Source organism: Trachypithecus francoisi, unplaced genomic scaffold, assembly GCF_009764315.1.
Source record: "Trachypithecus francoisi isolate TF-2019V2 unplaced genomic scaffold, Tfra_2.0 Lachesis_group11, whole genome shotgun sequence".
In the NCBI taxonomy this organism is placed as follows: Eukaryota; Metazoa; Chordata; class Mammalia; order Primates; family Cercopithecidae; genus Trachypithecus; species Trachypithecus francoisi.
Window position 1 is genome coordinate 39,203,747 of NW_022681456.1, and position 12,934 is coordinate 39,216,680.

The 12,934-nt window shown below is 43.8% G+C and overlaps 1 protein-coding gene across 2 annotated transcripts in view; it reads right to left on the reverse strand.

Annotated features, from left to right (window-relative positions):
* The window catches only part of PLXNC1 (plexin C1), a 161,656-nt gene that overhangs the window by 120,464 nt on the left and 28,258 nt on the right, over positions 1-12,934 (reverse strand). For both annotated transcript variants that reach the window (XM_033221042.1, XM_033221044.1), the window contains exons 3-4: positions 7,459-7,593; positions 2,522-2,622 (exon numbers count right to left, since the gene is read on the reverse strand). In XM_033221042.1, the coding sequence (XP_033076933.1) occupies positions 2,522-2,622; positions 7,459-7,593 (236 nt within the window). The remainder of the gene's footprint in view (positions 1-2,521; positions 2,623-7,458; positions 7,594-12,934) is intronic.

The following is a 12,934-nucleotide window of genomic DNA, read 5'->3' on the forward strand; positions in this document are numbered from 1 at the left end:
CCACTCCTTCTCTCTCTTTTCTCCTCAAACCTCCAGTGCTTCCTCTCCAACCTCACTCTCAATGGCCTTAGGCCACTGAAAATAATGTGAGCAATAGGAGAAGACAAAACACAGGCCTCTGCCGCCTCCCCATGCTCAGGCCCAGATTCCCTACCTTCCCTCCTATCACTGAGGGTGAGGAGCCAGTGCTCCTGTCTGAGGCTGGCCTCCCTGCTGGCACACCAAGTCACATTGTCTTCCATCTGCTGAAAGACAACAGTCCACAACCCTTCTCTCTCCTGTATCATCCATTTCTCCTTCTCTTCTGGAATTTTCCCAACAGTGCAGACATGCACTGTTATTTCATGCATCTTAAAAAGACAAAACAGGATGGGTGCAGTGGCTCACGCCTGTAATCCCAGCACTTTGGGAGGCTGAGGAGGGCAGATCACCTGAGGTCAGGAGTTCGAGACCAGCCTGGCCAACATGGTGAAACCCCCATCTCTACTAAAAATACAAAAATTAGTTGGGTGTGGTGGCACATGCCAGTAATCCCAGCTACTCGGGAGGCTGAGGCAGGAGAATCAGCTTGAACCTGGGAGGTGGAGGCTGCAGTCAGCCGAGATCATGCCACTGCACTCCAGCCTGGGAGACACAGCCAGAGTTCGTCTCAAAAAAAAAGAAAAAAGAAAAAGAAAAAATTCTTTGGACTCTACTTACTCTTCCAGTGTCTGCTTCATTTTTTCAGCTGTCTTTCTCAGTAAAGCTTCTCTAAGCTGTCCCTGCTTAAGGTCTTATTTTCCCATTGTCTCTAGTGGATTTAGCGCCACTCCTAACAATGGCATTCCCAGCAGTCACCCATTGTCACCTGATAAGTGCAATGGATCCATTCTTTTCTTCTCCTGCTTGACCTCTCAGCTGAATCTGACCCAGTGGATCGCTTCCTCCTCCTTTCTTTCCTTGGCTTCCAGGAGACCACCCTCTCCAGTTTTTCCTCTTCCCCTTCAGACTGCTCCCTCCTTATTTCTTGTTCTGTTTCCCCTCCTTCTCCCCAACCCCTAAACACCACAGCCCCTCAATGCTCAGTTCTCAAACTTCTCTCCTCAATCAACACTCACTCCTTCATCTGGTCTTACGGTTTCTCTAAGTACCATCTAAAATCTACCAACTCCCAAATTCATATCACCAGCTTGGACATCTCCCACAGGCTCTAGAGCTGAGCTTGTTAATAGGTTAGCTGCTAGCTCCATGTGGCTATTTAATCACCACCATCGTCGCCGCCATTATCGAATTGACTCCTGTACACAGCTCTACAAATACAGACAGGGGTGCTACATAAATGAATGGATCTAAAAGATTATGGCAAGACTGCTCAGTGAGTGTGCAACAAATAAATCCCATTCGTGATCAGTGAATTATTCATGAGCATTTTTCTGGCCCTTGCTTCGTTTGTCTGCCAGTGACTCTGACGGAAACAGCCCGGTAAGGAAGCGTAGCAAATGGCAGGGGCAATTATTCCTCTTGCTGCAGCTCAAATTGTGCCTTCCCCCATGAACTCTTAATTAATTCCATCCCCATATTTTTGGTTTGTTTCCTAAACCTCTTGCTTGTATTGCATTTCCCCCTCTCCCTTCATTTCTCTTGGCTGCCTCCCCCTTCAGTCCCCAATTCTCTTCCTCCTCCTCTTTCTAGCCCCAAACTGTCCCCTGGTTTAGCCTTCAGCATCTCTCCACCTGCTCTGCTCTTTCTTATCCTTTTCACCTTTAAAAACTGAAAGCACCAAACTGACAGACACTGTTATGGGTTTTTTTTTCTCTCTCTCTCTCGTTCTCTCTCTCTCTCTCTTTCCTGCCTGAGCTGCAGCGAAGGCTCTCTCCTTCTTTGCTTCTCCAGCAAGAGCCCCAGTACTGGGTTGCCATGGCGACGGCGAATCCAACCAGGCCGGGCCCAGGGACGCTAGGAAACTGCCATGGCGAGGAAGCTGCTCCGAGTCGCCCCTGAGCCTAGATGGGTCGTGAACATCGTCATTTCAGATCAGGCTGGGCAGATTCTGCCCGGAGACTGAGATTGTACATCAGGCCCCCAGCTGCGCGGCGCATTAGGAGACGGCGCCATCAATAACGAGGCTTCTGCGGAGCGAGCAGAATACATGCCATGATGGGGATTCAACTGAAAAAATTTCAAACATCTCTATTCTTTTATCTTCTCGGAGGGGGGACCTTTTGCCTCTCTCTTGAGTCTTGGAGAACTCTGGAGAAAGTAAAAGCCAAATCTGCCTGCTCTCGCCCATTCTCCTGAAGGCCGCACACCTGCCCCTCCCGCCCCCAGACTGGGGAGCCCCCCCGGTCCAGTGATTGCATAGCACGGACGTGGCTGGAAACATCTTCGAGAATTCATTAGGATTGCACAACGAGATTTTAGTCGAGGAAGAGATCAGTTCCCTCAGGTCACTGGAATGGATCGTTAAAGTAGGGCAACAAGTGTTCTGCCGCATGACACTTTTTGGAAAATGCGAGTTGGTGAGAAAGAATTCAGGAGATACCTTTGTAGTGGATGGCACCAACCGCAGTGAGGGTCTGTGGCTGTTAAACACTCCGAACAGGATTTATGTTTATTGCAGTTTGCAACACGAATTCTCCTCACCTAAAAAGAAAGAGGACAGTGGTTCAGACAGAATGATAAGCAACAGCAGGAAAACTACAACACCTTATCTAATGAAAGGCAAAAAAGAGCCTATTTATCAATTTGCACTCAGAACACCTCCATATTGGCACTGGGCAGTGGGTCTCAAGTTCTAGAACATGAAGTCCTTGTATGGAAATCACCTGGGGAGCTTTTCACAGTGCATATTCCCAGGCCTCTGCCGCAGAGACTCACTAAGTCTGGGGGCGGAGCCCAGGAATGTGTATTTTTTTCATTTAAAATATTTTTTTCTTAAAGACACAGGGTCTCACTATGTTGCTCAGGCTGGTTTTGAACTTCTGGGCTCAAGCACTCCTCCCACCTCAGCCTCCCAAAAGTGCTGAGATTGCAGGCATGCACCACTGTGTCTGGCCAGGAATCTGTATTTTAAGAGCTCTCTCAGGTGAGTCTGACATGCAGTTGGGTTTCTGATCTGCTAATGATGTTTTCCATAGGGATCATGGAATCAGGTTGCCTGGTTTTTATATGGAGACAGTCCATGTGTGGCCAATGGCATTTTGGAAATGAGCATTAGGGAACAGCAAAGGCTCTGCCCCAGGAGTGTCAGCAGGAGGTTGGCACTCAATGTGGAAATGAGGAGGACCAGGGACCAGGCCCTCCCACACCCCTGCCAGGGGCAGCGCCGTGACCTCAGCTCCTGACTTGTTTTGCTCACACCCCTCCAGTGGAGTTGAAAATAAAAGAAACAGGGGGAGTAGTCAAATCACTTCCCTGTCCCTAGAGCTGCCTCTTGCTGTTGTCAGGAAACAGCAGCCCACAAAGAGGGCACCCCAGCTGGGCAGGCCCAGACATCTAGGCAGCCAGTCAGAGCCTCCAAGTAGGGTGGTAAGAGGCAGGGAGTAGCTGAGCATCACACAGAGCACTTTCTGCAGGCAAAACCACACAGCAGGTAGTAAGGGAACTTGTGGAACTCACTATGCCAGGAAGTTGTACATGCTATAGTATAAATAACCTCTTTAGCAGGTTAGAGAAATAAAGAGTTGTAGAAGGGAGCTCTCTATTTTCCTCTATTTTGTGAGGAAAACAGGGACTATCCTGAGATGGATCCTTCAGTTTCAAGTTGACTTCATGGAGGATAACCATGCCCTTCCATTTCATAGTCCCCAACACTGCTGACAGATGCAGCCGGCAGCCCATGATCCTAAGCCAGAATTAACCAGAATGGAGGAAAGTATTTCCTGGTAGTTCACAAATGCCTCTGTAACACTGACGGATTTTAATAGTGTCGTGCAATCTCTCTAACCTTGTTTCCTCATCTGTAAAATGGATCACGACTTCATGGGGTTATTATGAACCATTTGTCTGACAGGTACTAAATGTTCAATAAGTATTGGTTACTGCTATTATGTAAGAAAAGGGTTCCATGATCCAGCAAACATGAAACCTTAGACTGAAAAAGTGAAACAGGTTTCCTTAGCACAGGGATTCTGAGAGCCTTTGAATATGCTGAGCCCCACATATACTATTCCCCACATATACATATACTATTCCAGGAGGGGTATAGTAAGTAACAGCTGGTCATGGGACCACTTTTGCTCAGAACATTCTGTGGAATATGGGTCTCCAGAACATTCTCTGAGAACTATTACTCAGTGTATTTAAACACACAAATATAACTCTGTATAAGAGGGAGGACACTGACCGGGCACGGTGGCTCACACCTGTAATCCCAGCACTTTGGGAGGCTGAGGTAGGCGGATCACTTCAGGCCTGGAGTTCAAGACCAGTCTGGCCAACCCTGTCTCTGCTAAAGATACAAAACTTAGCTGGGCATAGTGGTGGGTGCCTGTAATCCCAGCTAGTCGAGAGGCTGAGGCAGGAGAATTGCTTGAACTCAGCAGGTGGAGGTTGCAGTGAGCCGAATCACACCACTGCACTCCAGCCTGGGTGACAGAGTGAGACTCTGTTTCAAAAAAAAAAAAAGAGAGAGAGGGCCAGGCAAGGTGGCTCATGCCTGTAATCTCAGCACTTTGGGAGGCCAAGGTGGGTGGATCACCTGAGGTCAGGAGTTTGAGACCAGCCTGACCAGTATGGTGAAACCCTGTCTCTATTAAAAAAAAAAAAATACAAAAATTAGCTGGGCATGGTAGAGTGTGACTGTAGTTCCAGCTAATAGGGAGGCTGAGACGGGAGAATTGCTCAAACCCATGGAGGCGGAGGTTGCAGTGAGCTGAGATTGTACCACTGCACTCCAGCCTGGGTGACAGAGCAACACTCCATCTCAAAAAAAAAAAAAAAAACAAAAAGACAGAGAGAGAGAGGGGACACTAAAAATACATTAGACCTGCTCTCTAATTTAATAACAGACCGTAGTGACTATTCCACATAAATGCACACATCTCCATATGATTATTTGGAGCGGCCCTGTATCATATCCCATAGCTTTTCATGGATATCCCATAGCTTATTAGTTTGGCTGTTCTTATCTCCCTAACAGCCTAGGAAAGAGCCTTCCTTGGGCTTTGTCTCTTTAGGGGTTATATTTGCTCAGCCAGAGTTCAAATAATAGGATCTCTAGCAGTAATCCTCAGTGAAGAATGCAGGGCTAACCAGCTTTGATGCCCAGTTAAAAACTCTCCCCAGGACTTCAGGCTTTGAATGACCAGAGGCTAGAACTTTTTGCTTTCTAGAAAGTGGGAACCCATCAACTACTGGTGGCTTTTCATAGTGGTTCCCAGCCTAGGGTCCTGAGTTCTGGGGTTCCATTACTATCCATGAAGGAAGTAATGGAGACTTATGAGCTATTTGCAATATTTCAAAAAACTGAATGGAAAAACATGCACGGATTAAGCAAGATATCAAATTTCTTTGCTTTGGGTTGAAATGTTATCAGCTCCATGTGGGAGCGCAGTCAGTACTCTGACCAGCAGTTTTGAGATGCCCTTGATAAATAAACCCTGGGAATGGGAACCGTTACTTAATATGTGCAGTTTGTTGGGTAGACAAAGGTCTTTCAAAGATGGGATCCCCAGGGAAGAAACATAATACAAAGTGTCTGAATGGTGAAGCAAATTGGCATAGGAGATTCTACATGGTGAAGGACTGGTTTACAAGCTCTCTGGGAAGATGTGGCCATCTCAATGCGCTCATTTTGATACAACTGACTTTTCAATGTGCAAAGAACAATATCATCTTTATAAGAATACCAGAAACTACAAATTGCTTGGACATCTTGTCTGTGACTCAGAAAGCACATGTAGACGGCTGTCATTGCTCTTCTCCTCAGAATGACTGAAGGGAAAAGAATGGAAAACCAGGGGGGGGCTGAGAGTATCTGTTACATCCATTATAGAATTATGTAAGTCTCAATTACCTTCTTTGCATTTTCCATGTTCCAATGGTCATGGGTCAAAACCACTGAGCCAGGGAATGTCCAGTTTTCACAAATTTTGGATTTAATACCATGTATCACGGGCTTTAGAATCAGGGTTGAGTTTCTGTCTTAGCCCTGCAAAGGCTAACCTATAAATCTATACATACATATCTATCTATCTATCTATATAGATAGATAGATATTCTTTAACGAGTTATTTAACCTCTCCAAGTCTTAGAGTCTTCATATAAAACAAAGGTAACTATCTCATTAAATTAAAAACACACTTCTTTTTCTTCTTTTTTTTTTTTTCTTTTTTGAGACAGAGTCTCACTCTGTGCCCAGGCTAGGGTGCAGTGGTGATGTCAGCTCACTACAACCTCCATCTCCTGGTTTCAAGCGATTCTTGTCCTTCAGCCTCCCAAGTAGCTGGGATTATAGGCATGCACCACCACACCCAGCTAATTGTTTGTATTTTTAGTGGAGATGGGTTTTCATCATGTTGCCCAGGGTGGTCTTGAACTTCTGAACTCAGGTGATCTCCGCCTTGGCTTCCCAAAGTGCTAGGATTATAGGTGTGAGCCACCATGCCCAGCCTTTTTTTTTTTTCTTTTTTTTTTTTTTGTGAGGTGGTGTCTTGCTCTGTCACCCAGGCTAGAGTACAGTGGTTTGATCATGGCTCACTGCAGCCGTAAACTCCAGGCCCCAAGGGATCCTCCCGTCTCAGCCTCCCAAAGTGCTGGGATAACAGGCATGAGCCACTATGTGCAGTCAGTAACACATTTCATTAACACTGTTTTCTACACTTGTGTGTATGTGTATGTACATAATTCTATGCATCTAGACAGAGATCTTGCAAAGAACAGTGACTAATACGTAGTAGAGACTCACTAACAATTAGTTTCTTTTCTCCTTCCCTTGGTGAAAGTACTTGGTAAAGATGAAGGAAATATAAAAATATATTACTTTTATTTCAGTAAGCAGAAGGAAAAGAAAAGCCAAAACAGCAAGATAAATGAAGAGGGGGAGGGTTAGTACCATATATTTCCTGGTTCATGAATGTGTATGAGACTGTGGCCTGATATTAACCCCAAATTCCAAAGCCAGTCCCATTGGGTATATTCATAAATGCATCTAACCATTCAGTGACCACACAATAAATGTGTAAATTCAGTTACCTTGCTGATTATGTGCCCATTTGCAAGCACACCCTCCTCTGAAAACCTTGGCACTGGAAATATAGCCAATACTAAAATTGTCTAAATAGATAATATTTCTTGCTTATTTACTGACAGTCAGTAAGGTTTTCAATTCCATGCCTGTGAACCACTGCGGGTCTCCTCGAAGCCTAGGGCACTGCTTAAACTCTGTAGTTCAAAGTAAAAGCTTTGCTACTAGATAATGACATCGATTAAACCATTTTTATTTATAAATCAGAAGCAATAACTAGTATTTCTACCTACCTCTTTCCCAGCTGTTAGATAAATGTAGATATTCTTCACAGGATGAGGAACAAGTTTGTAGAAAACAGGTGTCTCTTCTTTAATTTCATAGATAACCTCTGGACAATTTGAAGTCAAATTCTCACCAAGAATAACCTATTTTTTTTTTCAAAGAGAGAAACATGATTTCTATTTAATACTTTTCTTTTCTTTTTTTTTGAGACGGAGTCTCGCTCTGTCACCAGGCTGGAGTGTAGTGGCACGATCTTGGCTCACTGCAACCTCTGCCTCCCAGGTTCAAGCGATTCCACTGCCTCAGCCTCCCGAGTAGCTGGAACTATAGACGCACTTCGCCCGGCTAATTTTTTTAGTAGAGATGGGGTTTCACTATGTTGGCCAGGATGGTCTCAATCTCCTGACCTCGTGATCCACCCGCCTCGGCCTCCCAAAGTGCTCGATAACAGGTGTGAGCCACCGTGCCCAGCCTCTATTCAATACTTTGAATAGCAGGGTAGCGAAAATTGTAGCTTAATCATAAAGCTACATCCTTTTTCACTCACTACAAATACCGCCTAAGGTACCATGCTCCTTAATCAACCCTCCCACATCTCAGTCCTCAACAAGGCTGGTAATAACAAGCAGAGTATTTCTTCTTTTGTAAGGGCAAAGGCATAAAAAATGAACAAACAAAAAAAGCTGCTCTTCAGGGCTGGGGTAGTATCCTCATATGTGGAAGCTGGCTGACCACAATTTCTGACCATGTCTGGCCCTATAGGAAGCCACAAGTGACAGCTTCATTAGTGCTGTCTCAAGAGAGACTGGAAATTAAAGGAAGTAGCTCCCACATGTATTTGCACAGGATACTCTGATCGTCACCCCGTTAGAAGTGACCCAGATTAACGTGGCAGATACAGACAAGTAGGTTTGTGTTCACATATAAAATATATGCAAGTGTGACTCAGTGCTCAGTGGTTTTGAAATTGGACACACCTGAGCTTCATCCATCTTCAGTCAACAAACATCTACCAAACACCCATTATGCACCCAGCACTGTTCTGGGTGTTTGAAAAACGGCAGTGAACAAAAGGGGGAAGGGAGAGCTCCTGACCTCATAGAACTTAAATTCTTGTGTGTGTGTGGTGGGGTGAGCAACTTAATAAGAAAAAAGTAAATTACAAAATATAGTGGGGTTAGGGGTTAAGAGAATATTATGTTCAGGGTAGGTATCACTGAAAAGGTGGCATTTATTTAGACTTGCAGGAGATGAGTTATTTTCATACTTGAATGAAACATGTTCTTAAAAGCAGCCCTGCCAGTGCAAAGAAACTAAAATGGGAGGAGGTCAGAGTGGCTTCAGTGGAGAGAGGTAGAGGAGTGAACAATAAGATAGTAAGATAACAGGGGAAGGATAATCAAGGATCTCGTGGGCCTGTGTAAAAAACCTGCCTTTTACTGTAGATGAGAGAGAGGAGGCCACGGTCATGAGTCGAGGAGCAAGAGGACATGGTGAGAAGGCGGGGTTTGAAGGGTGGGTATGAAGACCCATCAGGAGACTCTAATTCTACAGTGCTAGAGAAGTACAATGGTGGCTTAAGCTTGGGTTTGCATCCTGCCTCCATCCTTTAAGTAGCTGCACTACTTTGAACTAGTAACTTAATCTCCCTGGGCCTCAATTTCCTCATCTCTAAAATGGGGCTAATAGTGCCTTCCTTATTACAGTTTTGTAAAGATCAAATAAGAACTATGAAAGATGCTTAGCACATAATCAATAGTCAATAGATAATAATCTGTTACTAGATTGCAAGTTCCCTTTGGGCAGGGACCATGTCTTCTTTTTTTTTTTTTTTTTTTTTGAGATGGAGTCTTGCTCAGTTGCTCAGACTTGAGTGCAGTGGTGCGATCTTGGTTCACTGCAACCTCTGCCTCCCAGGTTCAAGCCATTATCTTGCCTCAGCCTCCTGAAGAGCTGGGACTACAGACATGTGCCACCACGCCCAGCTAATTTTTGTATTTTTAGTAGAGACGGGGTTTCACCATGTTGGCCAGGCTGGTCTCGAACTCCTGACCTCAGGTGATCCACCGCCTCTGCCTCCCAAAGTTCTGGGATTACATGTGTGAACCATCGTGCCTGGCCTGGGACCATGTCTTAATCACCTTTGTACCTAACCTTTAATCATCTTTGTACCTAACACAATGTGTACCCACTACTTTGAAAAGTGAAGGCGTTCAACATTTTGTCAGTCTGAACACATCCAGATAGATTATCTATATCATATCTCCACCACTGTAGATATCAGCTACATTGGAAGCGTGGTTTGAAAAGAAAAATTTGGCATCTGAGATTCTTTTTGGACAAAGTCTACTTCACACATCTACTAATCAATAATATGTCTATACCCACATATCCTGATGGCAGTTAGGTATCTGCTGTTTAGCCAAAGGCTTCTTATCAATTTTGCACACAGAGCAACTTCCTGCATTCATTTTCCCTTTCCAGGGCCTGGGCCTGCGTCTAGCTTTGCCCAGCGACTCAGTGACTTCCTTCTATCATCTCCTTGGGTCAAGCCCAGGTGGATTTTGTGCAAATAGTGGCTCACCTGAAGCCCTTGGACTACTCACCAAATTCAGCAGCAGCTTTGTAAAAGTCAATCTCACTAACCAAACATATGAAATATGACTTCTTAAAAGCTCTTTTTAAAACAGAAGCAGTTAGGTCCTAAGGGAGGTGGGAAAGGTGTGTGTCTCAAGTCATTTTAAAATGACTTTATAGCTGCACTATCCAATATGACAACCACTAGCCACATAATGGCTATTTAAATTTACATTTACTTAAAAATTTAAATTTAATTAAAAACACTAGCAACATTTCAAGTGTTCACTAGCTACCTGTAGTGACTGGCTACCATATCGGAGAGTGCAGATGTAGAACACTTCTATCATCACAGAAAGTTCTCTTGGCCAACACTGCTCTACAAAATCCTGTAAGCAAGCCAAGGGACAGGCACTGACCAAGGTATGGGCTTGCCAGGATTTGCCATCTCTAATTCATTAGCTGTATTAATCAGCTCAGATTCAGTTGATCTGGTTCTGGAAAGCAGTTGTATAAGCAAAGAGAAACAGGAAGCCAGTTTTTCATTGTTTTTTTTTTTAAAAAAAACAAACATTGATAGAAACATTCTCAAGGAAGGGTCAAGAAAAGAGAAGCTGCTGCCCTGGCACCTCTTCAGGAATTCATCATGGCAAAAGCATCATTGGGCAGCACACACCCATAACGTATTCTTGCCAATAAAGGTGAACCTGAATCTAATCAAGTCTTTAGCACTAACTTCCATGTAGCACTAGGAAGCAGGAGTAAAGAAACAAGCTAAATGACACCACAAGGAAGCTGAAAGCCAAACACATGGTAAGAGACATTCTGTAGGGCAAAGGACCTGGTTTTTCAGTTAAGTTAGTGGCAGGGAATAAAAGTAAGGGAGGAGACTGCTCTAGATAATAGAACAACCAACTTTGGTTTGAGGACTTTGTGCAAATACCAATTTGAACAAAACCATTTTAAATACTTTTTTTTTTTTTTGAGAGGAGTCTCGCTCTGTCGCCCTGGCTGGGGTGCAGTGGCGCGATCTCGGCTCACTGCAAGCTCCGCCTCCCGGGATCACGCCATTCTCCTGCCTCAGCCTCCCGAGTAGCTGGGACTGCAGGCGCCCGCCACCATGCCCGGCTAATTTTTTGTATTTTCAGTAGAGACGGGGTTTCACCGTGGTCTTGATCTCCTGACCTTGTGATCCGCCAGCCTCTAAATACATTTTAAATCAATTGGGAATATTTAGTTACACAGACTGGATAGTAAGTGATCCTAAAGAATGACTGATAATTTTATTAGCTGTGATCATGGCATTATGGTTACAATTATTTAAGAAAATAACTAGTTTTTGAGACATACATAACGAAATATGTTGAGGTGAAATGACATTGTGTCTGTGGGGTTTGCTTTAAAATTGCAAAGTAAAAACATACTTTATGCCACCACTCATCCATTTTACACAAATTAGGAACTGCACTGCAGTATTTATTGGGGGCTTATTTTATTTTATTTTATTTTATTTTATTTTATTTTATTTTTTTGAGACGGAGTCTTGCTCTGCCACCCAGGCTGGAGTGCAGTGGCCGGCTCTCAGCTCACTGCAAGCTCCGCACCATTCTCCTGCCTCAGCCTCCCGAGTAGCTGGGACTGCAGGCGCCCGCCACCATGCCCGGCTAATTTTTTGTATTTTCAGTAGAGACGGGGTTTCGCCGTATTAGCCAGGATGGTCTCGATCTCCTGACCTCGTGATCCGCCCGTCTCGGCCTCCCAAAGTGCTGGGATTACAGGCTTGAGCCACCGCGCCCGGCCTGGGGCTTATTTATTTACTCTTGGAGCATCATTGATACAGATGGGCGGCACCTGGAAAGATCCAGTTGGGTGCAACATTGATTTATTTACTTGGTACCTGGAAATGAAGCACCAGTATTCTGTCTAGAACTCTGAACTGCGGTAAGGAAGCTTTTTCTTTTCCCTTCCCTTCCCTTCCCTTCCCTTCCCTTCCCTGCCCTGCCCTGCCCTGCCCTGCCCTTCCTTCCTTCCTCCCTCTCTTTCTTTCTCTCTCTTTCTTTCATTTTTTTACAAGTTATCAAAAAGTTCTGTGGCCCAGGATTTACCAATCAGTTTCCTGAAAAAGCTACTTAGCGTGGCTTGCACTGCAGCTTGTCCTGATAGCCATAGATGCCGGGTTTAAATTAGTATGTTTCAACAGTGATGGAAGCCAGACCTCTCTAGAAGGTAATTTGGCACCATCTATCAAAATTATAAAGCACATACCCTTGGATCCTGCAGCCCCTCATATAAATATACATACATACATACATACAAACATACATATATATATATGTATGCGTGTGTGTATATATGTGTGTGTGCGTGTGTGTGTGTGAAATGATATATATTCATTGTAGCATTATATGTTATAAAGAAAAGATTAAAACAACTTAAATGTCCATCAATAGGGAACTGGTTAAGTAAACTATAGTACAAACAAGGGAATACTATTCAGCTATAAAAATAATTAGAAAGCTCTTTGTATTATAGTTAGTGTAATATGAAATATGTACATATATTTATAAATACAGACATAGTTACATATACAGGTATTTTTACATATGTAACATATATGTTTACTGTGTTTTATGTTTCAACAAAAGGAAGGAAGAATATCTTCACTTTTTTGCCTGTAGACAGATATAAACTATCTCTGGAAAGATACCCATGAAACTGCTATCATTGGTTGCCTTGGAAGTCAAGAACAGGTGACTTTCACGGAATATTTTCTTGGTTCTTTTGAGTTTTAAACAATATCACTGTATTACCTTAAAAATAAATACATAAAATTTAAATTTAAAAATCCTTGAGGGTGAGTCAAATTGTTTTTCTTTTTGTTAGATTACGCAAACAGTGCTCTCCATA